At 42.3% G+C, this 24713-nt stretch overlaps 1 protein-coding gene across 2 annotated transcripts in view; it reads right to left on the bottom strand.

Moving 5' to 3' along the window:
- STK26 (serine/threonine kinase 26) overlaps nt 1-24713 on the bottom strand; it is a 511389-nt gene that overhangs the window by 27981 nt on the left and 458695 nt on the right. For both annotated transcript variants that reach the window (XM_053699253.1, XM_053699255.1), the window contains exon 8: nt 1409-1502. In XM_053699253.1, the coding sequence (XP_053555228.1) occupies nt 1409-1502 (94 nt within the window). The remainder of the gene's footprint in view (nt 1-1408; nt 1503-24713) is intronic.

Raw genomic sequence — 24713 nt, 5'->3', positions numbered from 1 at the left:
GGAAATGACGAACTTGCGTCATAGACTTACCTTTTCGCGGCAAAAAAATTTTTGCGACAAAAAATGACGCAATAAAGTTAAGCATTTGTTGCACCCGCGGGCCTAATACCGCCCGCAATTTGTAAGAGGTAGTCAATTGAAAAAAAGACTAAACCCCAGGTAAGAAATACATTTCATTTTTTTTAAAAGATGTTTATATTCCCCAAATATGAAACTGACAGTCTGCAGAAGGAAATACATGAACCGGACTCATGGCAAATATAAGTACAATACATATATTTAGAACTTTATATAAATGCATAAAGTGCCAAACCATAGCTGGGGTGCCTTAAGTAATAAAAAACATACTTACCAAAAGACACCCATCCACATATAGCAGATAGCCAAACCAGTACAGAAACAGTTATCAGTAGAGGTAATGGTAATTTGAGAGTATATCGTCGATCTGAAAAGGGAGGAAGGAGATGAATCTCTACGACCGATAACAGAGAACCCATGAAATAGACCCCCGTTAGGGAAATCATTGTATTCAATAAGTGATACTCCCTTCACGTCCCTCTGACATTCGCTGTACACTGAGAGGAATCGGGCTTCAACAATGCTGAGAAGCGCATATCAACGTAGAAATCTTAGCACAAACTAACTTCACCACCTCCACAGGAGGCAAAGTTTGTAAAACTGAATTGTGGGTGTGGTGAGGGGTGCATTTATAGGCATTTTGAGGTTTGGGAAACATTTCCCCTCCTGGTAGGATTGTATATCCCATATGTCACTAGCTCATGGACTCTTGCCAATTACATGAAAGAAAAAGGATCTCTTCATTCCTGGGAATCCAGACTGATAATTTCTCACCGAGGAAAAATAGTACACACCGGTACCATTTTAAAACAAAAAATATCTTGATTGAAGAAACTAAAACCTCACTTTACCTCTTCCTATTACTAACACAGGCAAAGAGAATGACTGGGGGTGGAGGGAAGAGAGGAAATATATATATATATATATATATATATATATATATATATAGCTCTGCTGTGGTGCTCTTTGCCACTTCCTGTTAGCAGGAGGTTAATATCCGACAAGTAAGGATGAAATCCGTGGACTCGTCATATCTTTATAAAAGAAAGTATATTAATGTAAACTATAGGTTATGCAAATCTGAAGAATGGGTAATAAAGGGATTATACATCTAAATAATATAAATTCTGGAGTAGACTGTCCCTTTTATTTTATTGCAAAAATAATCTGCTAACCATTTGTACAATGTATTTCTTTTTTAACTATCTTTAAAATATATAAATAAAAAAACAACAGGTGTCTAAAAGAAAAGCATAAAATCTCATAACGCAACTTGGACAATGAAACTTGAAAAAAAAAAAAAAAAAAAAAAAAAGATGCACACACTTACGGTTCCATTTTGAAATTTTTTTGCATCTGGTTTCTTCCTCACTGTGGTAAAATTCCACTCAGGGTGAGAATTGTTCTCTTTGTTACTGGACTCCCTGCAGATAAATCAGCAGTATTAGTATACTTAGAGTAAACATACACTGCACAACGATAACAGACTGTAGCAACGTATTACAGATGGACTAAAAATTACACAGTAAGACTAAAAGTATGCTTACCTGATAATTTCTTTCTTGGCAGTGAGTCCATGACAACATTCATTACATGTGGTAATACTATATTTCTGGCCACCAGGAGGAGGCAAAGAAACTCCAAACAAAGGCTATAAATATCGCTCCCACTTCCCCTACCCTCCAGTACTTCAGCCAACTATAAGGAAAGGTGAAGAGAGATGATACAAGCGGTACAGAGGTGCAAAGAAACAACTGCCACCATTGATAAAAAAAGAATTGGTCGGGGTTGTGGACTCACTGCCAAGGAGGAAATTAAATTACAGGTATACCCTGCTCATACAGCGGGTTAGGGACTGGAGCCCCGCTGTAAAGTGAAAACCGCCTTAAAGTGAAACAAGGCAGTTTTAGCTTTCTTTTCACTTGCCAGTGTGTTTAAAGACTTGCAAACATGTTTGAACTAACATATTAGGGGTGCAATAGTGCTATGTTTAGTTTAACACTAGCACAGCATTAATGAATACTGCACCTGTAAAAACATAATTTATGCTTACCTGATAAATTCCTTTCTTCTGTTGTGTGATCAGTCCACGGGTCATCATTACTTCTGGGATATAACTCCTCCCCAACAGGAAATGCAAGAGGATTCACCCAGCAGAGCTGCATATAGCTCCTCCCCTCTACGTCAGTCCCAGTCATTCGACCAAGAATCAACGAGAAAGGAGTAACCAAGGGTGAAGTGGTGACTGAAGTATAATTTAAAAGATATTTACCTGCCTTAAAACAGGGCGGGCCGTGGACTGATCACACAACAGAAGAAAGGAATTTATCAGGTAAGCATAAATTATGTTTTCTTCTGTTATGTGTGATCAGTCCACGGGTCATCATTACTTCTGGGATACCAATACCAAAGCAAAAGTACACGGATGACGGGAGGGATAGGCAGGCTCATTATACAGAAGGAACCACTGCCTGAAGAACCTTTCTCCCAAAAATAGCCTCCGAAGAAGCAAAAGTGTCAAATTTGTAAAATTTGGAAAAAGTATGAAGCGAAGACCAAGTTGCAGCCTTGCAAATCTGTTCAACAGAGGCCTCATTCTTAAAGGCCCAAGTGGAAGCCACAGCTCTAGTGGAGTGAGCTGTAATTCTTTCAGGAGGCTGCTGTCCAGCAGTCTCATAGGCTAAACGTATTATGCTACGAAGCCAAAAGGAGAGAGAGGTAGCAGAAGCTTTTTGACCTCTCCTCTGTCCAGAATAAACGACAAACAGGGAAGAAGTTTGGTGAAAATCTTTAGTTGCCTGCAAGTAGAACTTGAGGGCACGAACTACATCCAGATTGTGTAGAAGACGTTCCTTCTTTGAAGAAGGATTTGGACACAAGGATGGAACAACAATCTCTTGATTGATATTCCTGTTAGTGACTACCTTAGGTAAGAACCCAGGTTTAGTACGCAGAACTACCTTGTCTGAGTGAAAAATCAGATAAGGAGAATCACAATGTAAGGCTGATAACTCAGAGACTCTTCGAGCCGAGGAAATAGCCATTAAAAACAGAACTTTCCAAGATAACAATTTTATATCAATGGAATGAAGGGGTTCAAATGGAACACCCTGTAAAACGTTAAGAACTAAGTTTAAACTCCATGGCGGAGCAACAGCTTTAAACACAGGCTTGATTCTAACTAAAGCCTGACAAAAGGCCTGGACGTCTGGATTTTCTGACAGACGCCTGTGTAACAAGATGGACAGAGCTGAAATCTGTCCCTTTAATGAACTAGCTGATAAACCCTTTTCTAAACCTTCTTGTAGAAAGGACAATATCCTAGCGATCCTAACCTTACTCCCGGAGTAACCTTTGGATTCGCACCAGTATAGGTATTTACGCCATATTTTATGGTAAATCCTTCTGGTAACAGGCTTCCTAGCCTGTATCAGGGTATCAATAACCGACTCAGAAAAACCACGTTTTGATAAAATCAAGCGTTCAATTTCCAAGCAGTCAGCTTCAGAGAAGTTAGATTTTGATGTTTGAATGGACCCTGTATCAGAAGGTCCTGTCTTAGAGGTAGAGACCAAGGCGGACAGGATGACATGTCCACTAGATCTGCATACCAAGTCCTGCGTGGCCATGCAGGCGCTATTAGAATCACTGATGCTCTCTCCTGTTTGATTTTGGCAATCAATCGAGGAAGCAGCGGGAAGGGTGGAAACACATAAGCCATCCCGAAGTTCCAAGGTGCTGTCAAAGCATCTATCAGAACCGCTCCCGGATCCCTGGATCTGGACCCGTAGTGAGGAAGTTTGGCGTTCTGGCGAGACGCCATGAGATCTATCTCTGGTTTGCCCCAACGTCGAAGTATTTGGGCAAAGACCTCCGGATGAAGTTCCCACTCCCCCGGATGAAAAGTCTGGCGACTCAAGAAATCCGCCTCCCAGTTCTCCACTCCCGGGATGTGGATTGCTGACAGGTGGCAAGAGTGAGACTCTGCCCAGCGAATTATCTTTGATACTTCCATCATTGCTAGGGAGCTTCTTGTCCCTCCCTGATGGTTGATGTAAGCTACAGTCGTGATGTTGTCCGACTGAAACCTGATGAACCCCCGAGTTGTTAATTGGGGCCAAGCCAGAAGGGCATTGAGAACTGCTCTCAATTCCAGGATGTTTATTGGAAGGAGACTCTCCTCCTGATTCCATAGTCCCTGAGCCTTCAGAGAATTCCAGACAGCGCCCCAACCTAGTAGGCTGGCGTCTGTTGTTACAATTGTCCAGTCTGGCCTGCTGAATGGCATCCCCCTGGACAGGTGTGGCCGATAAAGCCACCATAGAAGAGAATTTCTGGTCTCTTGATTCAGATTCAGAGTAGGGGACAAATCTGAGTAATCCCCATTCCACTGACTTAGCATGCACAATTGCAGCGGTCTGAGGTGTAGGCGTGCAAAAGGTACTATGTCCATTGCCGCTACCATTAAGCCGATCACCTCCATGCATTGAGCTACTGACGGGTGTTGAATGGAATGAAGGACACGGCATGCATTTTGAAGCTTTGTTAACCTGTCTTCTGTCAGGTAAATCTTCATTTCTACAGAATCTATAAGAGTCCCCAAGAATGGAACCCTTGTGAGAGGAAAAAGAGAACTCTTCTTTTCGTTCACTTTCCATCCATGCGACCTTAGAAATGCCAGAACTAACTCTGTATGAGACTTGGCAGTTTGAAAGCTTGAAGCTTGTATTAGAATGTCGTCTAGGTACGGAGCTACCGAAATCCCTCGCGGTCTTAGTACCGCCAGAAGGGCACCCAGAACCTTTGTGAAGATTCTTGGAGCCGTAGCCAATCCGAATGGAAGAGCTACAAACTGGTAGTGCCTGTCTAAGAAGGCAAACCTTAGATACCGGTGATGATCTTTGTGAATCGGTATGTGAAGGTAAGCATCTTTTAAATCCACTGTGGTCATGTACTGACCCTTTTGGATCATGGGTAAGATTGTCCGAATAGTTTCCATTTTGAACGATGGAACTCTTAGGAATTTGTTTAGAATCTTTAAATCTAAGATTGGCCTGAAAGTTCCCTCTTTTTTGGGAACCACAAACAGGTTTGAGTAGAACCCTTGTCCTTGTTCCGACCGCGGAACCGGATGGATCACTCCCATTAATAACAGATCTTGTACACAGCGTAGAAACGCTTCTTTCTTTATCTGGTTTGTTGACAATCTTGACAGATGAAATCTCCCTCTTGGGGGAGATAATTTGAAGTCTAGAAGGTATCCCTGAGATATGATCTCTAGCGCCCAGGGATCCTGAACATCTCTTGCCCAGGCCTGGGCGAAGAGAGAAAGTCTGCCCCCCACTAGATCCGGTCCCGGATCGGGGGCTCTCGGTTCATGCTGTCTTTGGGGCAGCAGCAGGTTTCCTGGCCTGCTTGCTCTTGTTCCAGGACTGGTTAGGCTTCCAGCCTTGCCTGTAACGAGCAACAGCTCCCTCCTGTTTTGGTGCAGTGGAGGTTGATGCTGCTCCTGTTTTGAAATTCCGAAAGGGACGAAAATTAGACTGTCTAGCCTTAGCTTTGGCTTTGTCTTGAGGTAGGGCGTGGCCCTTACCTCCTGTAATGTCAGCGATAATTTCTTTCAAACCGGGCCCAAATAAAGACTGCCCCTTGAAAGGTATATTAAGTAATTTGGACTTAGAAGTAACATCAGCTGACCAGGATTTTAGCCACAGCGCCCTACGTGCCTGTATGGCGAATCCTGAGTTCTTAGCCGTAAGTTTGGTTAAATGTACTACGGCCTCCGAAATGAATGAATTAGCTAGTTTAAGGACTCTAAGCCTGTCCGTAATGTCGTCTAGCGTAGATGAACTAAGGTTCTCTTCCAGAGACTCAATCCAAAATGCTGCCGCAGCCGTAATCGGCGCGATACATGCAAGGGGTTGCAATATAAAACCTTGTTGAACAAACATTTTCTTAAGGTAACCCTCTAATTTTTTATCCATTGGATCTGAAAAAGCACAGCTATCCTCCACCGGGATAGTGGTACGCTTAGCTAAAGTAGAAACTGCTCCCTCCACCTTAGGGACCGTTTGCCATAAGTCCCGAGTGGTGGTGTCTATTGGAAACATCTTTCTAAATATTGGAGGGGGTGAGAACGGCACACCGGGTCTATCCCACTCCTTAGTAACAATTTCAGTTAGTCTCTTAGGTATAGGAAAAACGTCAGTACTCGCCGGTACCGCAAAGTATTTATCCAACCTACACAGTTTCTCTGGTATTGCAACGGTGTTACAATCATTGAGAGCTGCTAAGACCTCCCCTAGTAATACACGGAGGTTCTCCAATTTAAATTTAAAATTTGAAATATCTGAATCCAATCTGTTTGGATCAGAACCGTCACCTACAGAATGAAGCTCTCCGTCCTCATGCTCTGCAAGCTGTGACGCAGTATCAGACATGGCCCTAGTATTGTCAGCGCACTCTGTTCTCACCCCAGAGTGATCACGCTTGCCTCTTAGTTCTGGTAATTTAGACAAAACTTCAGTCATAACAGTAGCCATATCTTGTAATGTTATCTGTAATGGCCGCCCAGATGTATTAGGCGCCATAATATCACGCACCTCCCGGGCGGGAGATGCAGGTACTGCCGCGTGAGGCGAGTTAGTCGGCATAACTCTCCCCTCGCTGTTTGGTGAAATTTGTTCAAATTGTACAGATTGACTTTTATTTAAAGTAGCATCAATACAGTTAGTACATAAATTTCTATTGGGCTCCACCTTGGCATTGGAACAAATGACACAGATATCTTCCTCTGAGTCAGACATGTTTAACACACTAGCAATAAACTTGCAACTTGGTTATAATCTTTTTTAGCAAAAACGTACTGTGCCTCAAAGAGGTACTAAACGATTAAATGACAGTTGAAACAATGAACTGAAAAACAGTTATAGCATCAAACTTTAAAACAACACAACTTTTAGCAAAGGTTTGTTCCCATTAGTAAAATAACAATAATTAAATTTGACATAAAAATTATAGAGCAACGTTTTTATTCACAGTCAATATAAAATTCTCACAGCTCTGCTGAGAGAATCTACCTCCCTCCAAAGAAGTTTGAAGACCCCTGAGATCTGTCAGAGATGAACCGGATCATGCAGGAAATATAAGAGTAACTGACTGGAATTTTTTGATGCGTAGCAAAGAGCGCCAAAAATGGCCCCTCCCCCTCATACACAGCAGTGAAGAGAAACGAAACTGTCACAATTAAAACCAAACAACTGCCAAGTGGAAAATAATGCCCAAATATTTATTCACTCAGTACCTCAGAAATGTAAACGATTCTACATTCCAGCAAAAACGTTTAACATGATAAATACTTATTAAAAGGATTAGTGACTTTTAACAGAGTAGTTCCGGTGAAATACCATCCCCAGAATACTGAAGTGTATACATACATGTCATTATAACGGTATGGCAGGATTTTCTCATCAATTCCATTCAGAAAATAAAAACTGCTACATACCTCAATGCAGATTCATCTGCCCGCTGTCCCCTGATCTGAAGATTTTACCTCCCTCAGATGGCCGAGAACAGCAATATGATCTTAACTACTCCGGTTAAAATCATAGTAAAAAAACTCTGGTAGATTCTTCCTCAAACTCTGCCAGAGAAGTAATAACACGCTCCGGTGCTATTGTAAAATAACAAACTTTTGATTGAAGTCATAAAAACTAAGTATAATCACCATAGTCCTCTCACACATCCTATCTAGTCGTTGGGTGCAAGAGAATGACTGGGACTGACGTAGAGGGGAGGAGCTATATGCAGCTCTGCTGGGTGAATCCTCTTGCATTTCCTGTTGGGGAGGAGTTATATCCCAGAAGTAATGATGACCCGTGGACTGATCACACATAACAGAAGAAATAGTGACAATTGCTGTAGTACAATTTGCCAGACTATAGCACTGAGACACAGATTGCACTGTAATGCTGTAAACAGAGTGAACTAAGCATAACAAAATGGTGCCAGTCACTTTTCTCGCAATCTCACAATGATTACAGCACCGTTTCAAAATCCTTGCAGGTTGAATTTTAGCTCCACAAAGCGCTGTATTAGCGAAGCGCTGTAAAGTGAAGCGCTGTAAAGTATATCAGGTAAGCATAATTTTAGTTTTCTTTCAATTGGCATTGAGAGTCCACGACAACATTCATTACCTGTGGGAAACCAATACCCAAGCTGTGGAGTTCACGAATGTTCGGGAGAAAAAAATAAATAAGGGAGGCAGTCCTAAGAACCAAGCACCACCACTTGTAGAACCCTTCTCCCAAAGGATACTTCCGCCGAAGCAAAAATATCAAACTTATAAAAATTTGTGAAAGTGTGTAAGGAAGAACATGTTGCAGTCTTACAGATCTTACAGCGAAGCATCTCTGAGCCAAAATCAACCATTCTCACGGCAGTAAGCCTCATAGTATTTAGATTTTGGTAAAGGAGCAGTCCTTGAGTGAGCAGATCCTGATAAAGAGGTAACCACCAAGGAGGAGCAAACTTTAACCAGATCCAGCGTGGCCACGCAGGCGCTATCAGAATTTTTTTTATTCTTTCCTGCTTGATCCGGGCAACCACCCAGACAGAGCCACCATCGGAGGGAACAGATAAACCAGGTTAAAGTTCCAATGAACCACTAAAGCATCCACCAACTGAGGATCTCTGGACCTCCATCCGTATCTTGGGAGCTTGGTATTGAAGTAGGAAGCCATCAGATCTATAACCAGAACACCTCATTTGCAGCATATCTCTAAAAAAAACCTGAAGAGTCTGCCTACTCAGGAAATCCGCTTCCCATTCTTTACATCTGGAATATGGATACCTCAGATTTGACATTGATGTCTCTTCACCCACTGAAGGATTAGGGACACCTCCTGCATCGCCAGAGAGGTACCCATCAGAGTGCCACTGCAATAGGAAATATACTGAAACCTGAATCATGGCAAATATAAGTACAATACATATATTTAGAACTTTATATAAATACATAAAGTGCCAAACCATAGCTGAGTGTGTCTTGATGCAATGAAAACATACTTACCAAAAGACACCCATCCACATATAGCAGATAGCCAAACCAGTACTGAAACGGTTATCAGAAGAGGTAATGGAATATGAGCATATCGTCGATCTGAAAAGGGAGGTAGGAGATGAATCTCTACGACCGATAACAGAGAACCTATGAAATAGATCCCCGTGAGGAAAACCATTGCATTCAATAGGCGATACTCCCTTCACATCCCTCTGACATTCACTGTACTCAGAGGAATCGGGCTTCAAAAAATGCTCAGAAACACATATCAACATAGAAATCTTAGCACAAACTTACTTCACCACCTCCATAAGAGGCAAAGTTTGTAAAACTGAATTGTGGGTGTGGTGAGGGGTGTATTTATAGGCATTTTGAGGTTCAGGAAACTTTGCCCCTCCTGGTAGGATTGTATATCCCATACGTCACTAGCTCATGGACTCTTGCCAATTACATGAATGAAATCCGAGTCACCTTCTTCATGGCTAAGGAATTCCAAGTTCCTTTCTGGTGGTTGATGTAAGTCACTGAGGAGTTATCCGCTGGAACCTGAGAAACCGGGCTAAGGACAACTGAGGCCAAGTCATCAGCATTATAAACCGCTCTCAACTCCAAAATGATTATAGGGAGAGCAGACTCCTCTCGAGTCCATAGTCCTTGCGCCTTGAACGAGTCCCAGGCTGCTCCCCAGCCCAGCAGGCTAGTGTCTGTGGTCACAAACACCAAGGAAGGTTTCTGGAAGCACGTGTCCCATGACTCCTGAGAACACCACCACGGAAGAGAGTCTATTGTCGACTGATCCAGATCTATCCTCAGACAGATCCGAACAGTTCCCTTAACATTGTCTGAGCATGCAAAACTACAGAGCTCTCAAATGAAACCGAGCAAGGGAATATGTCCATGAAGACAACCATTAGACCAATTACCTCCATCCATTGAGCCACTAAGGGCCGAACCTTAAAGTCAGAGAAAGTTAAGAGGAAACAAACTTTGATTTCCTGACTTCTGTCAGAAAAAACTCATCATAGATAGGGAAAATATTATGGTCCCTAAGACAACTACCCCTGTAGATGGAAAAAGGGAACTCAGTTCCAGATAAACTTTCCATCCGAGGAAAAGTGGAAGAGACAACAAGATCTCTGAATGAGAGTTTGTCTGTTAAAAATATGGCGCTTGAACCAACATGTCGTCCAGGAAGGGAGCTGCTGTAATTCAACATAAACTGATCACTGCCCAGAGTGAGACAAAATCAGGAAGCCGTGGCAAGGCCAAAGGAAAAGCACAAACAAAGTAATTCAGAAAAGCAAATCTCAGGAACTTTAAGATCCAGTCCTTTAGGTCTATGGTCGTTAGGAACCGACAATCATGGACCAAAGGAAAAAAGCAAAAAGTAAATTTATGCTTCCCTGATAAATTTATTTTTTCTATGATACGACGAGTCCACGGATTCATCCTTTACTTGTGGGATATTATCCTCCTGCTAACAGGAAGTGGCAAAGAGCACCACAGCAGAGCTGTCTATATAGCTCCTCCCTTAACTCCACCCCCCAGTCATTCGACCGAAGGTACAGGAAGAAAAAGGATAAACTAAAAGGTGCAGAGGTGACTGAAGTTTTAAATAAAAAAAATATAATCGGTCTTAAATTGACAGGGCGGGCCGTGGACTCGTCGTATCATAAAAGAAATTAATTTATCAGGTAAGCATAAATTTACTTTTCTTCTATAAGATACGACGACTCCACGGATTCATCCTTTACTTGTGGGATACAATACCAAAGCTACAGGACACGGATGAACGGGAGGGACAAGACAGATGGCTAAACAGAAGGCACCACTGCTTGAAGAACTTTTCTCCCAAAAATAGCCTCCGAAGAAGCAAAAGTATCAAATTTGTAAAATTTGGAAAAAGGTATGAAGCGAAGACCAAGTCGCAGCCTTACAAATCTGTTCAACAGAAGCATAATTTTTAAAAGTCCATGTGGAAGCCACCACTCTAGTAGAATGAGCCGTAATTCTTTCAGGAGGCTGCTGTCCAGCAGTCTCGTATGCTAAACGGATGATGCTTTTCAGCCAAACAGAAAGAGGTAGCCGTAGCTTTTTGACCTCTACGATTTCCAGAATGGACAACAAACAGAGAAGATGTTTGAAAGAAATCTTTGGTCGCTTGCAAGTAAAACTTCAAAGCACGAACCACGTCTTATTAATATTCTTATTAGTAACAACCTTAGGAAGGAATCCAGGTTTGGTACGCAAAACTACCTTATCAGAATGAAAAACAAGATAAGGCGAGTCGCATTGCAATGCAGATAGTTCAGAAACTCTTCGAGCTGAAGAGATAGCAACTAAAAACAGAACTTTCCAGGATAGAAGCTTAATATCTATGGAATGCATAGGTTCAAACGGAACCCCTTGAAGAACTCTAGGAACTAAATTCAAACTCCATGGCGGAGCAACAGGTTTAAACACAGGCTTGATTCTAACTAAAGCCTGACAGAACGACTGAACGTCTGGAACATCTGCCAGACGCTTGTGCAGTAAAATCGATAAAGCAGATATCTGTCCCTTTAGGGAACTAGCTGATAACCCCTTATCCAATCCTTCTTGGAGAAAGGACAAAATCCTAGGAATCCTGATCTTACTCCATAAGTAGCCTTTGGATTCACACCAAGAAAGATATTTACGCCATATCTCATGATAAATTTTCCTAGTGACAGGCTTTCGAGCCTGAATCAAGGTATCTATGACCGACTCAGAGAATATCCGCTTGGATAAAATCAAGCGTTCAATCTCCAGGCAGTCAGCCGCAAAGAAACTAGATTTGGATGCTGGAACGGACCTTGAATGAGAAGGTCCTGTCTGAGCGGCAGCGTCCATGGTGGAAGAGAAGACATGTCCACCAGGTCTGCATACCAAGTCCTGCGTGGCCACGCAGGTGCTATCAAAATCACCGAAGCTCTCTCCTGTTTGATTCTGGCAATCAGACAAGGAAGGAGAGGAAATGGTGGAAACACATAAGCCAGGTTGAACGACCAATGTACTGCTAGAGTATCTATCAGTACTGCTTGAGGATCCCTTGATCTGGGCCCGTAACAAGGATGTTTGGCATTCTGACGAGATGCCATCAGATCCAATTCTGGTGTGCCCCATTGATGAATCAATTGTGCAAACACCTCTGGATGGAGTTCCCACTCCCCCGGATGAAAAGTCTGACGCTTCCCAGTTCTCCACTCTTGGGATATAGATTGCTGATAGATGGCAAGAGTGAGTCTCTGCCCATCAAATTATTTTGGAAATCTCTATCATCGCTAGAGAACTCTTTGTTCCCCCCCTAATGATTGATATATGCTACAGTTGTGATATTGTCAGACTGGAATCTTATGAATTTGGCCGAAGCCAGCTGAGGCCACGCCTGAAGCGCGTTGAATATCGCTCTCAGTTCTAGAATATTTATCGGGATGAGTGCCTCCTCCTGAGTCCACACACCCTGTGCTTTCAGGGAATTCCAGACTGCACCCCAGCCCAATAGGCTGGCGTCCGTCGTCACTATGACCCATGCTGACCTGCGGAAACACATTCCCTGGGACAGATGATCCTGTGACAACCACCAAAGAAGAGAGTCTCTGGTCTCTTGATCCAGATTTATCTGAGGAGATAAATTTGCATAATCCCCATTCCACTGACTGAGCATGCATAGTTGCAGTGGTCTGAGATGCAAGCAAGCAAACGGAACTATGTCCATTGCCGCTACCATTACTCAGATTACCTCCATACACTGAGCCACAGATGGTCGAGGAATGGAATGAAGAGCTCGGGAGGTGGTTAAAATCTTTGATTTCCTGACCTCCGTCAGAAAAATTTTCATGTCTACCGAATTTATCAGAGTTCCCAGGAATGGAACTCTTGTGAGGGGGATAAGTGAACTCTTTTACGTTCACTTTCCACCTGTGAGATCTTAGAAAAGCCAACACGATGTCCGTGTGAGATTTAGCTAGTTGGTAAGTTGACGCCTGAATTAAGATATCGTCCAGATAAGGCGCCACTGCTATGCCCCGCAACCTTAGAACCGCCAGAAGGTACCCTAGCACTATTATGAAAATTCTGGGAGCTGTGGCCAACCCGAAAGGAAGAGCCACAAACTGGTAATGCTTGTCCAGGAAAGCGAACCTGAGGAACTGGTGATGATCTTTGTGGATAGGAATGTGAAGATACGCATCCTTTAAATGCACGGTGGTCATATATTGACCCTCCTGGATCATTGGTAAAATAGTCCGAATGGTCTCCATCTTGAAGGATGGGACTCTGAGGAATTTGTTTAGGATCTTGAGATCTAAGATTGGTCTGAAGGTTCCCTCTGTTTTGGGAACCACAAACAGATTGGAGTAAAACTCCAGCACCTGTTCTGCTTTTCGAACAGGGCAGATTATTCCCATGGTATATAGGTCTTCTACACAGCGTAAGAACGCCTCTCTTTTTGTCTGGTTTACAGACAATCGAGAAAGATGGAATCTCCCCCTTGGAGGAGAATCTTTGAAGTCTAGAAGATACCCCTGGGTCACGATTTCTAAAGCCCATGAGTCCTGAACGTCTCTTGCCCAAGCCTGAGCAAAGAGAGAAAGTCTGCCCCCTACTAGATCCGGTCCCGGATCGGGGGCTGCCCCTTCATGCTGTCTTGGTGGCAGCAGCGGGCTTCTTGGCCTGTTTAACTTTGTTCCAAGACTGGTTAGGTCTCCAGACTGACTAGGATTGAGCAGAATTCCCCTCCTGCTCTGCAGCAGGGGAGGAGGTAGAGGGACCACCTTTGAAGTTTTGAAAGGAATGAAAATTATTTTGTTTGGTCCTCATCTTATTCGTCTTATCCTGAGGAAGGACATGGCCTTTTCCTCCAGTGATGTCTGAAATGATCTCTTTCAGTTCAGGCCCGAATAGGGTCTTACCCTTGAAAGGAATGGCTAAAAGCTTAGATTTTGATGACACATCAGCAGACCAGGACTTAAGCCATAACGCTCTACACGCTAAAATGGCAAAACCTGAATTATTTGCCGCTAATTTAGCAAGTTGAAAAGCGGCATCTGTAATGAAAGAATTAGCTAGCTTGAGAGCCCTAATTCTATCCAGAATATCATCTAATGGGGTCTCAACCTTAAGAGCCTCCTTTAGAGCCTTGAACCAAAATGCAGCTGCAGTAGTTACAGGAACAATGCACGCTATAGGTTGCAGAATAAAACCCTTATGAATAAATATTTTCTTTAGAAGACCCTCTAATTTTTTATCCATAGGATCTTGGAAAGCACAACTGTCCTCAATAGGTATAGATGTACGCTTAGCCAGGGTAGAAATAGCTCCCTCCACCTTAGGGACCGTCTGCCACGAATTCCGAATGGTGTCAGATATGGGAAACATTTTCTTAAAAGTAGGAGGGGGAGAAAACTGAATACCTGGTCTATCCCACTCCTTAGCAACAATGTCCGAAATCCTCTTAGGGACCGGAAAAACATTAGTGTAAGCAGGAACCTCTAGATATCTATCCATTTTACACAATTTCTCTGGATGATTGTGAACCTATTGTAATTCAACCAGAGTCGCTAAAACCTCCCTGAGCAACAAGCGGAGGTGTTCTAGCTTAAATTTAAAAGCCGTCATATCCGAGTATGTCTGAGGGAACATCTTTCCTGAATCAGAAAGCTCTCCCTCAGACAGCAATTGCCTCACCCCCAACTCAGAACATTGTGAGGGTGTATCAGAGATGGCTAATAAAGCGTCAGAGGGCTCAGCATTTACTCTCACACCAGACCTACTGCGCTTCCTCTGCAAACCAGGCAGCTTAGATAAAACCTCTGTGAGGGTAGTATTCATAACTGCGGCCATATCTTGCAGGGTGAAAGAATTAGACTCACTAGAAGTACTTGGCTTTGCTTGTGCGGGCATTAATGGTTGTGACGCTTGGGGAGAATTAAATGGCATAACCTGATTCTATTCTGACTGAGAATCATCCTGCGACATACTTTTATCAACTAAAATATGTTCTTTGCAATTTATTGCCCTTTCAGTGCATGAGGGACACATTTTAAGTGGGGGTTCCACAATGACTTCCAAACACATTGAACATTGGCTTTCCTCAATGTCAGACATGTTATACAGGCTAGTAATAACCACAAACAGGCTTGAAAACACCTTATTTAGTGAAAAAATAACAATCTTAAAAAAACAGTACTGCGCCTTTAAGAGAAAAAAAGCATACAGGTTTTGCAAGACTGCTTTAAAATAATCCAATCGTTTAAATTTTTGTATATTTTTTAAATTATGCAGCTAAGTTTGCCCCACAAGGAAAGGAACACTTAACCCTTACTGTAAAAACCGGATAATTAATCAACCTTTAAATCCGGTAAAAACACCTCCTGCACCTCGCCACAGCCCTGCTGTGGCTCCTACCTGCCCTCAGGGATCTGGAAAACAGGGTTAAAGCTTCGATTTGGCCCAATACTCTCAAGGGCCCACTGGAGTTGGAGCTTGCCTGTCAAATACAACTGCCCAACTGAGGAGCAAAAATAGTCCCCGCCCATCTCACTCGATGTCTCTCAGCCAAAATGAACCGCACCAGAGCGGTCTCAAACTAGCCATGTGGGTTCTTAAACCCAAAAAGAAGCCAAGTGTACCCTCTCATGAAAGCAATAAAAAAGTTCATGCCAAAAAACGTTATCAGCACTCCCAGTGAAAACATAATTTATGCTTACCTGATAAATTTATTTCTCTTGTGGTGTTTGCAGTTCACGGATCATCCATTACTTGTGGGATATTCTCCTTCCCAACAGGAAGTTGCAAGAGGACACCCACAGCAGAGCTGCTATATAGCTCCTCCCTTAACTGCCATATCCAGTCATTCGACCGAAGACAAGCAGAGAAAGGAGAAACCATAGGGTGCAGTGGTGACTGTAGTTTAAAATTAAAAAATACCTGCCTTAAAATGACAGGGCGAGCCGTGGACTGGATACACCACAAGAGAAATAAATTTATCAGGTAAGCATAAATTATGTTTTCTCTTGTAAGGTGTATCTAGTCCACGGATCATCCATTACTTGTGGGATACCAATACCAAAGCTAAAGTACACGGATGAAGGGAGGGACAAGGCAGGTACTTAAACGGAAGGTACCACTACCTGTAAAACCTTTCTCCCAAAAATAGCCCCCTGAAGAAGCAAAAGTATCAAATTTATAGAATTTTGAAAAAGGTATGAAGTGAAGACCAAGTCGCCGCCTTGCAAATCTGTTCAACAGAAGCCTCATTTTTAAAGGCCCATGTGGAAGCCACAGCTCTAGTAGAATGAGCTGTAATCCTTTCAGGAGGCTGCTGGCCAGCAATCTCATAAGCTAAGCGGATTATACTTCTTAGCCAAAACGAAAGAGAGGTTGCCGAAGCCTTTTGGCCTCTCCTCTGTCCAGAGTAGACAACAAACAAAGCAGATGTTTGACGAAAATCTTTAGTAGCTTGTAAATAACACTTTAAAGCACGAACCACGTCAAGATTGTGTAATAGACGAAGGATTAGGACACAATGATGGAACAACAATCTCCTGATTGATATTCTTATTAGATACCACCTTGGGTAAAAAGTTTGATATCTATGGAATGAAGAGGTTCAAACGGAACCCCCTGAAGAACTTTAAGAACCAAATTTAAACTGCAAGGTGGAGCAAAAGGTTTAAACACAGGCTTGATTCGAACTAAAGCCTGACAAAATGCCTGAACGTCTGGAACATCCGCCAGACGCTTGTGCAAAAGAATAGACTGTGCAGAAATCTGTCCCTTTAAGGAACTAGCTGACAATCCTTTCTCCAAGTCCTCTTGGAGAAAAGATAATATCCTGGGAATCCTGGCCTTACTCCATGAGTAGCCCTTGGATTCACACCAACAAAGATATTTACGCCATATCTTATGATAGATTTTCCTGGTGACAGGCTTTCGTGCCTGAATTAAGGTATCAATGACTGACTCGGAGAAACCACGCTTTGATAAAATCAAGCGTTCAATCTCCAGGCAGTCAGCCTCAGAGAAATTAGATTTGGATGGTTGAAAGGACCTTGAAGTAGAAGGTCCTGTCTCAGCGGCAGAGTCCATGGTGGAAAGGATGACATGTCCACCAGATCTGCATACCAAGTCCTGCGTGGCCACGCAGGCGCTATCAAGATCACAGATGCTCTCTCCTGCTTGATTTTGGCAATCAGACGAGGGAGCAGAGGAAACGGTGGAAAAACATAAGCCAGGTTGAAGGACCAAGGCGCTGCTAGAGCATCTATCAGCGTTGCCTTGGGGTCCCTGGACCTGGATCCGTAACAAGGAAGCTTGGCGTTCTGGCGAGACGCCATGAGATCCAATTCTGGTTTGCCCCAACAATGAATCAATTGTGCAAACACCTCCGGATGAAGTTCCCACTCCCCCGGATGAAAAGTCTGTCGACTTAGAAAATCCGCCTCTCAGTTCTCTACACCTGGGATATAGATAGCTGATATGTGGCAAGAGTGAAACTCTGCCCAGCGAATTATCTTTGAGACTTCTAACATCGCTAGGGAACTCCTTGTTCCCCCTTGATGGTTGATGTAAGCCACAGTCGTGATGTTGTCCGACTGAAATCTGATGAACCTCATTGTCGCTAGCTGAGGCCAAGCCTGAAGAGCATTGAATATCGCTCTGTTCCAGAATGTTTATTGGAAGGAGTGTCTCCTCCTGAGTTCACGATCCCTGAGCCTTCAGAGAGTTCCAGACTGCCCCCAGCCTAGAAGGCTGGCATCTGTCGTTACAATTGTCCAATCTGGATTGCGAAAGGTCATTCCCTTGGACAGATGGACCCGAGATAGCCACCAGAGAAGAGAATCCCTGGTCTCTTGATCCAGATTTAGTAGAGGGGACAAATCTGTGTAATCCCCATTCCACTGACTGAGCATGCATAGTTGCAGCGGTCTGAGATGTAGACGTGCAAACTGCACTATGTCCATTGCCGCTACCATTAAGCCGATTACTTCCATACACTGAGCCACCGAAGGGCGAGAAGTGGAAGAAAGAACATGGCAGGAATTTAGAAGTTTTGATAACCTGGTCCCTGTCAGGTAAAACCTAATTTCTACAGAATCTATTAGAGTTCCCAGAAAGGGGACTCTTGTGAGAGGGGATAGAGAACTCTTATCCTCATTCACCTTCCACCCATGCGACCTCAGAAATGCCAGAACTATGTCCGTATGAGACTTGGCAATTTGGAAATTTGACGCCTGTATCAGAATGTCGTCTAAATAAGGGGCCACTGCTATGCCCCGCGGTCTTAGGACCGCCACCTTTGTAAAGATTCTTGGGGCTGTAGCTAACCCAAAGGGAAGAGCTACAAACTGGTAATGCCTGTTCAGGAAGGCAAACCTGAGAAACCGATGATGATCTTTGTGTATCGGAATGTGAAGATAAGCATCCTTTGAATCCACTGTAGTCATGTATTGACCCTCCTGGATCATAGGTAGGATGGTACGAATAGTCTCCATCTTGAATGATGGAACTCTGAGGAATATGTTTAAAATCTTGAGATCTAAAATTGGTCTGAAGGTTCCCTCTTTTTTGGGAACCACAAACAGATTTGAGTAAAATCCCTGTCCTTGTTCCTCCTGTGGAACAGGATGGATCACTCCCATAACTAGGAGGTCTTGAACGCAGTGTAAGAATGCCTCTCTCTTTATCTGGTTTGCAGATAATTGTGAAAGGTGAAATCTCCCTTTTGGAGGAGAAGCTTTGAAGAAAGCCGCAGCAGCAGTGACTGGGGCAATGCATGCAAGGGGCTGTAGAATAAAACTTTGTTGAATAAACATTTTTTAAGGTAACCCTCTAACTTTTTATCCATTGGATCTGAGAACGCACAACTGTCCTCGACAGGGATAGTAGTACGCTTAGCTAGAGTAGAAACTGCTCCCTCCACCTTAGGGACTGTCTGCCATAAGTCCCGTGTGGTGGCATCTATAGGAAACATTTTCTTAAAAATAGGAGGTGGAGAGAACGGCACACCTGGTCTATCCCATTCCTTAGTAATTTCTGTAAACCTTTTAGGTATTGGAAAAACATCAGTACACACCGGCACTGCATAGTATTTGTCCAATCTACACAATTTTTCTGGCACTGCAATTGTATCACAGTCATTCAGAGCAGCTAAAACCTCCCTGAGCAACACGCGGAGGTGTTCAAGCTTAAATTTAAATGTAGACATATCAGAATCAGGTTGAATCTTTTTCCCTGAATCAGAAACATCACCCACAGAAAGAAGCTCTCCTTCCTCAGCTTCTGTATATTGTGAGGGAGTATCAGACATAGCTCTTAAAGCGGCAGTATGCTCTGTATTTCTTCTAACTCCAGAGCTGTCTCGCTTTCCTCTAAACCCAGGTAGTCTGGATAATACCGCTGACAGGGTATTGTCCATGACCGCCGCCATGTCTTGTAAAGTAAACGCTATGGGCACACTAGATGTACTTGGCGCTATTAGAGCGCGAGTCCCTTGAGCGGGAGTCAAAGGGTCTGACACGTGGGACGAGTTAGTCGGCATAACTTCCCCCTCGTCAGATTCCTCTGGTGATAAATTTTTTTAAAGACAGAATATGATCTTTATTACTTAAAGTGAAATCAGTACATTTGGTACACATTCTAAGAGGGGGTTCAACCATGGCTTCTAAACATAATGAACAAGGAGTTTCCTCTATGTCAGACATGTTTAAACAGGCTAGCAATGAGACCAGCAAGCTTGGAAAACACTTTAAATCAAGTTAACAAGCAAAAAATAAAAAATGGTACTGTGCCTTTAAGAGAAACAAATTGTCAGAATTTGAAAAACAGTGAAAAAAGCGGTAAATCAAACGAAATTTTTACAGTGTGTATAATAAGCTAACAGCATTGCACCCACTTGCAAATGGATGATTAACCCCTTAGTTCAAAAAACGGATCAAAAAAACGATAGACGTTTTTTAACAGTCACACCAAACTGCCACAGCCTTGCTGTGGGCCTACCTTCCCCAACAAACACTTTTGGAAAGCCTAAGAGCCCTTGAGAGAGGTCCTATAGCAATCAGGGGACTCCTGGAGGAAGCTGGATGTCTCAGTCTGTAAAAGTTACTGCGCAAAAAAGCGTTAAATTAGGCCCCTCCCACTCATAGTAACAGTGGAAGGCCTCAGGAAACTGTTTCTAGGCAAATTTTAGCCAGCCATGTGGAAAAAAACTAGGCCCCAATAAAGTTTTATCACCAAATTATATATAAAAATGTTTAAACATTCCAGCAAACGTTTTATATTGTAAATATATGAGTATTACCTCAGAAAGTAAGCATGATACTAGTCGCTATTAAATCACTGTATTCAGGCTTACCTTACATAAATCTGGTATCAGCAGCATTTTCTAGCATTCACATCTTCTAGAAAAATGTTTAACTGCACATACCTCATAGCAGGATAACCTGCATGCCATTCCTACCACTTCTCTCTTACTACCTCCATGCTTGTGGAGAGTTGCAAGAGAATGACTGGATATGGCAGTTAGGGGAGGAGCTATATAGCAGCTCTGCTGTGGGTGATCCTCTTGCAACTTCCTGTTGGGAAGGAGATTATCCCACAAGTAATGGATGATCCGTGGACTGGATACACCTTACAAGAGAAATAAACGTTTGCCCACAAACATTCAAACTCAGTGTCAACCATTTTTTCTTAGCCCCTATATGCAAGCTTAGTAATACCCCTCTTCTGTTAGGATTACTGCTTACCCTTACCCTCATGGGGATACTGTCAGCCAATTCTGAAATAACAGTCTCTCCAGAAAAAAATGACTGAACATACCTCACTGCTATATAGCATGAAAAACGTTCCTCACACTGAAGTTTCTTAAGAACTCCTAAGCCATTCTGTGGGAACTGCTCTGGATCTTGGTGACAAATGCTAAGATCATCAGCCTCCAGGCAGAAGTCTTCATCCATCTGCTGCCTGAGAGAAAATAGTACACACCAGTACCATTTAAAATAAAAAACTCTTGCTTGAAGAAAATAAAAACTAACTTTTTATCACCTCTTTCACTTTACCCTTCCTAGTACTTAGAGTAGGCAAAGAGAATGACTGGAGGGTGGAGTTAAGGGAGGAGCTATATAGACAGCTCTGCTGTGGTGCTCTTTGCTACTTCCTGTTAGCAGGAGGATAATATCCCACAAGTAAAGGATGAATCTGTGGACTTGTCGTATCTTATAGAAGAAATGGTTCCCATGTCAAAGGACGGTATCGTGAGAAAACTTGTAGAAATGCTTTAAGTCTAGAAAATCAAAATTTCCTCTCTCTAATCTGGACTGCAGATAATCATGAGAGAAGAACCTGCCTCGGGGAGGAAGGTATTAGTAACTCTGAGATACAATGACCACAGCCTAACCGGGACATCACGTATCCATGCTTAAAAAAAGAAAAAAAAAAAAGCAGAGAAATTCAGCCCCCCAGTTATCCAATTCCAGATCTGGGGCAAGTCCTTCAAGCTGATTTAAACTCAACAGCAGGACTCTTCTCTGATGTCCTTAAGGTTTAAGCTTCTATCAGAAACATTTCCAGACCAGGCTTGAACAAGGTGTTACACTTGTAAGGGACGTTAGAAGCTGTCTCTGAGAAAATTCCAACCGAGACATGAGCCACAACACCCTGAGGGCTAAAATAACAAAGCCAGGCATCTTGGCTCCCAGTCAAATGACTTGCATAGAAGCAACAGAGGGAAAGCAGCTAGCTTAAAGGGACAGCCTAGCCCAAAACAAACTTTAATTATTCAGATAGGGCATGTCATTTTAAACAATTTTTCAATTTACTTTTATCACCAATTTTGCTTTGTTCTCTTGGTATTCTTAGTTGAAAGCTAAATCTAGGAGGTTCATTTACTAATTTCTAAGCGCTTGAAGGCCGCCTCTTAGCTCAGGGCATTTTGACAGATTTTCACCACTAGAGGGTGTTCGTTCATGTGTTTCCTATAGATAACACTGTGCTCACGCATGTGGAGTTCCTAGGAGTCCACACTGAATGGCTAAAATGCAAGTCTGTCAAAAGAAATGAAATAAGGGGCAGTTTGCAGAGGCTAAGATACAAGATAATCACAGAAGTAAAAAGTATTAATATAACTGTTGGTTATGCAAAACTAGGAAATGGGTAATAAAGGGATTATCTATCTTTTAAAACAATATTCTGGTGTAGACTGTCCATTTAAGAGCCTTAATTCTGTCCTGGATCTCCTCCAAAGAAGTCAAATTGGTATCAAACAAGGTGCTGCACCCAAAGGATACCGCACTTGACCCAGTGGTCATAGCCTACAATAATCTAAGCTACCAGCTTGTCCATTGATCCTTAAAGGAACACCTATCCTTTATAAGGAATCAAAATCTCTTAACCAGAGTAGAACAGCTCCTTACTATAGACACAAGTGCGCCCAGATATTTAATGGGGAAAGCGACAGGAAATGTCTGGTAAAGACAGGAGATGGGAAAAGAGGAATCCCTGAATTCTCCCATTCCTATGGAAAAAGAAACCTTGCATTATATGGAAAAGGAAAAGACTTCCAACAAAGGAATCCTAGCAAAACATTAAAATTTACTAGATCTTAGGGTTGACAAAGACAGGATATTGGAGTTGTCCAAAGTAGCCAGAACCGCCTTTAACAATACACAAGGTGTTCAGGCATAAATCTGAGGGTTACACCATCAACATCAGATAAAGTAATTATATTGTCCAAATCTGAGGTTTCACCCTCAGAGGCTACCGACGTATCCTCCTCATTAGACCTATGAGGAAGGGCAATCTGAGTAGCAGCAGACAGAACAAACCTTACGATCTGAATGTTTGTTCCTCTTGCGATTTCCTTTAGTATAGGAAAAAAAGATAACAGATACCACAGAAGATATCTGGGCAGCAAATTCTGCAGGCAAATAAGTCCTCCAGGAGAAAGAGGAACCGCAGGACACTGCATGTGACGCCATTGAGGCTTGGGACGTAAAAGGAAAAAACTGTGGCATTGCCTAAACCACATCATCCTAAGAGACATTGGCTCGGAGATTTAACAATCTATGAATTATGCAGCATGTAATTGTATATGTGAAACAAATTGTGCCACAGGGCATAACCAGCCTATAATAATAATAAAAACAGACACCCATGTCCTGGTATTTAGTACTGATATAACCGACAGAAGGGTGATGCAGCAGTCGTGGTCGCGACCGGGGCCCCATCTCCAGCACAATTTTTTTTTTCTTATTTCAAACAAACATTCTTAAAAAAACATAATTTATGTAAGAACTTACCTGATAAATTAATTTCTTTCATATTAGCAAGAGTCCATGAGCTAGTGACATATGGGATATACATTCCTACCAGGAGGGGCAAAGTTTCCCAAACCTCAAAATGCCTATAAATACACCCCTCACCACACCCACAAATCAGTTTAACGAATAGCCAAGAAGTGGGGTGATAAGAAAAAAAGTGCGAAAGCATAAAAAATAAGGAATTGGAATAGTTGTGCTTTATACAAAAAAATCATAATCACCACAAAAAAAGGGTGGGTCTCATGGACTCTTGCTAATATGAAAGAAATGAATTTATCAGGTAAGTTCTTACATAAATTATGTTTTCTTTCATGTAATTAGCAAGAGTCCATGAGCTAGTGACGTATGGGATAAAATAAAGACAGCCAATTCCGCTGAAAAATAATCCACACCCCAAAGTTTAAATCTTATAATGAAAGAAACTGAAATTATAAGCAGAAGAATCAAACTGAAACAACTGCCTGAAGTACTTTTCTACCAAAAACTGCTTCAGAAGAAGAACACATCAAAATGGTAGAATTTAGTAAAAGTATTCAAAGAAGACCAAGTTGCTGCTTTGCAAATCTGATCAACCGAAGCTTCATTCCTAAATGCCCAGGAAGTAGAAACTGACCTAGTTGAATGAGCTGTAATCCTTTGAGGCGGAGTTCTACCCGACTCAACATAAGCATGATGATTTAAAGACTTTAACCAAGACGCCAAAGAAATGGCAGAAGCCTTCTGACCTTTCCTAGAACCAGAAAAGATAACAAATAGACTAGAAGTCTTTCGGAAATCTTTAGTAGCTTCAACATAATATTTCAAAGCTCTTACTACATCCAAAGAATGTAATGATCTTTCCTTAGAATTCTTAGGATTAGGACACAATGAAGGAACCACAATCTCTCTACTAATGTTGTAAGAAATCACAACCTTAGGTAAAAATTTAAATGAAGTCCGCAACACTGCCTTATCCTGATGAAAAATCAGAAAAGGAGATTCACAAGAAAGAGCAGATAACTCAGAAACTCTTCTAAGCAGAAGAGATGGCCAAAAGAAACAAAACTTTCCAAGAAAGTAATTTAATATCTAGAGAATGCATAGGTTCAAAAGGAGGAGCTTGTAGAGCTCCCAGAACCAAATTCAAACTCCAAGGAGGAGAAATTGACTTAATGACAGGTTTTACACGAACCAAAGCCTGTACAAAACAATGAATATCAGGAAGATTAGCAATCTTTCTGTGAAACAGCACAGAAAGA

Source organism: Bombina bombina, chromosome 1, assembly GCF_027579735.1.
Source record: "Bombina bombina isolate aBomBom1 chromosome 1, aBomBom1.pri, whole genome shotgun sequence".
Lineage (NCBI taxonomy): Eukaryota > Metazoa > Chordata > Amphibia > Anura > Bombinatoridae > Bombina > Bombina bombina.
Note: the sequence above shows the minus strand (reverse complement) of the source record. Positions and strands in the feature narration are given on the sequence as shown.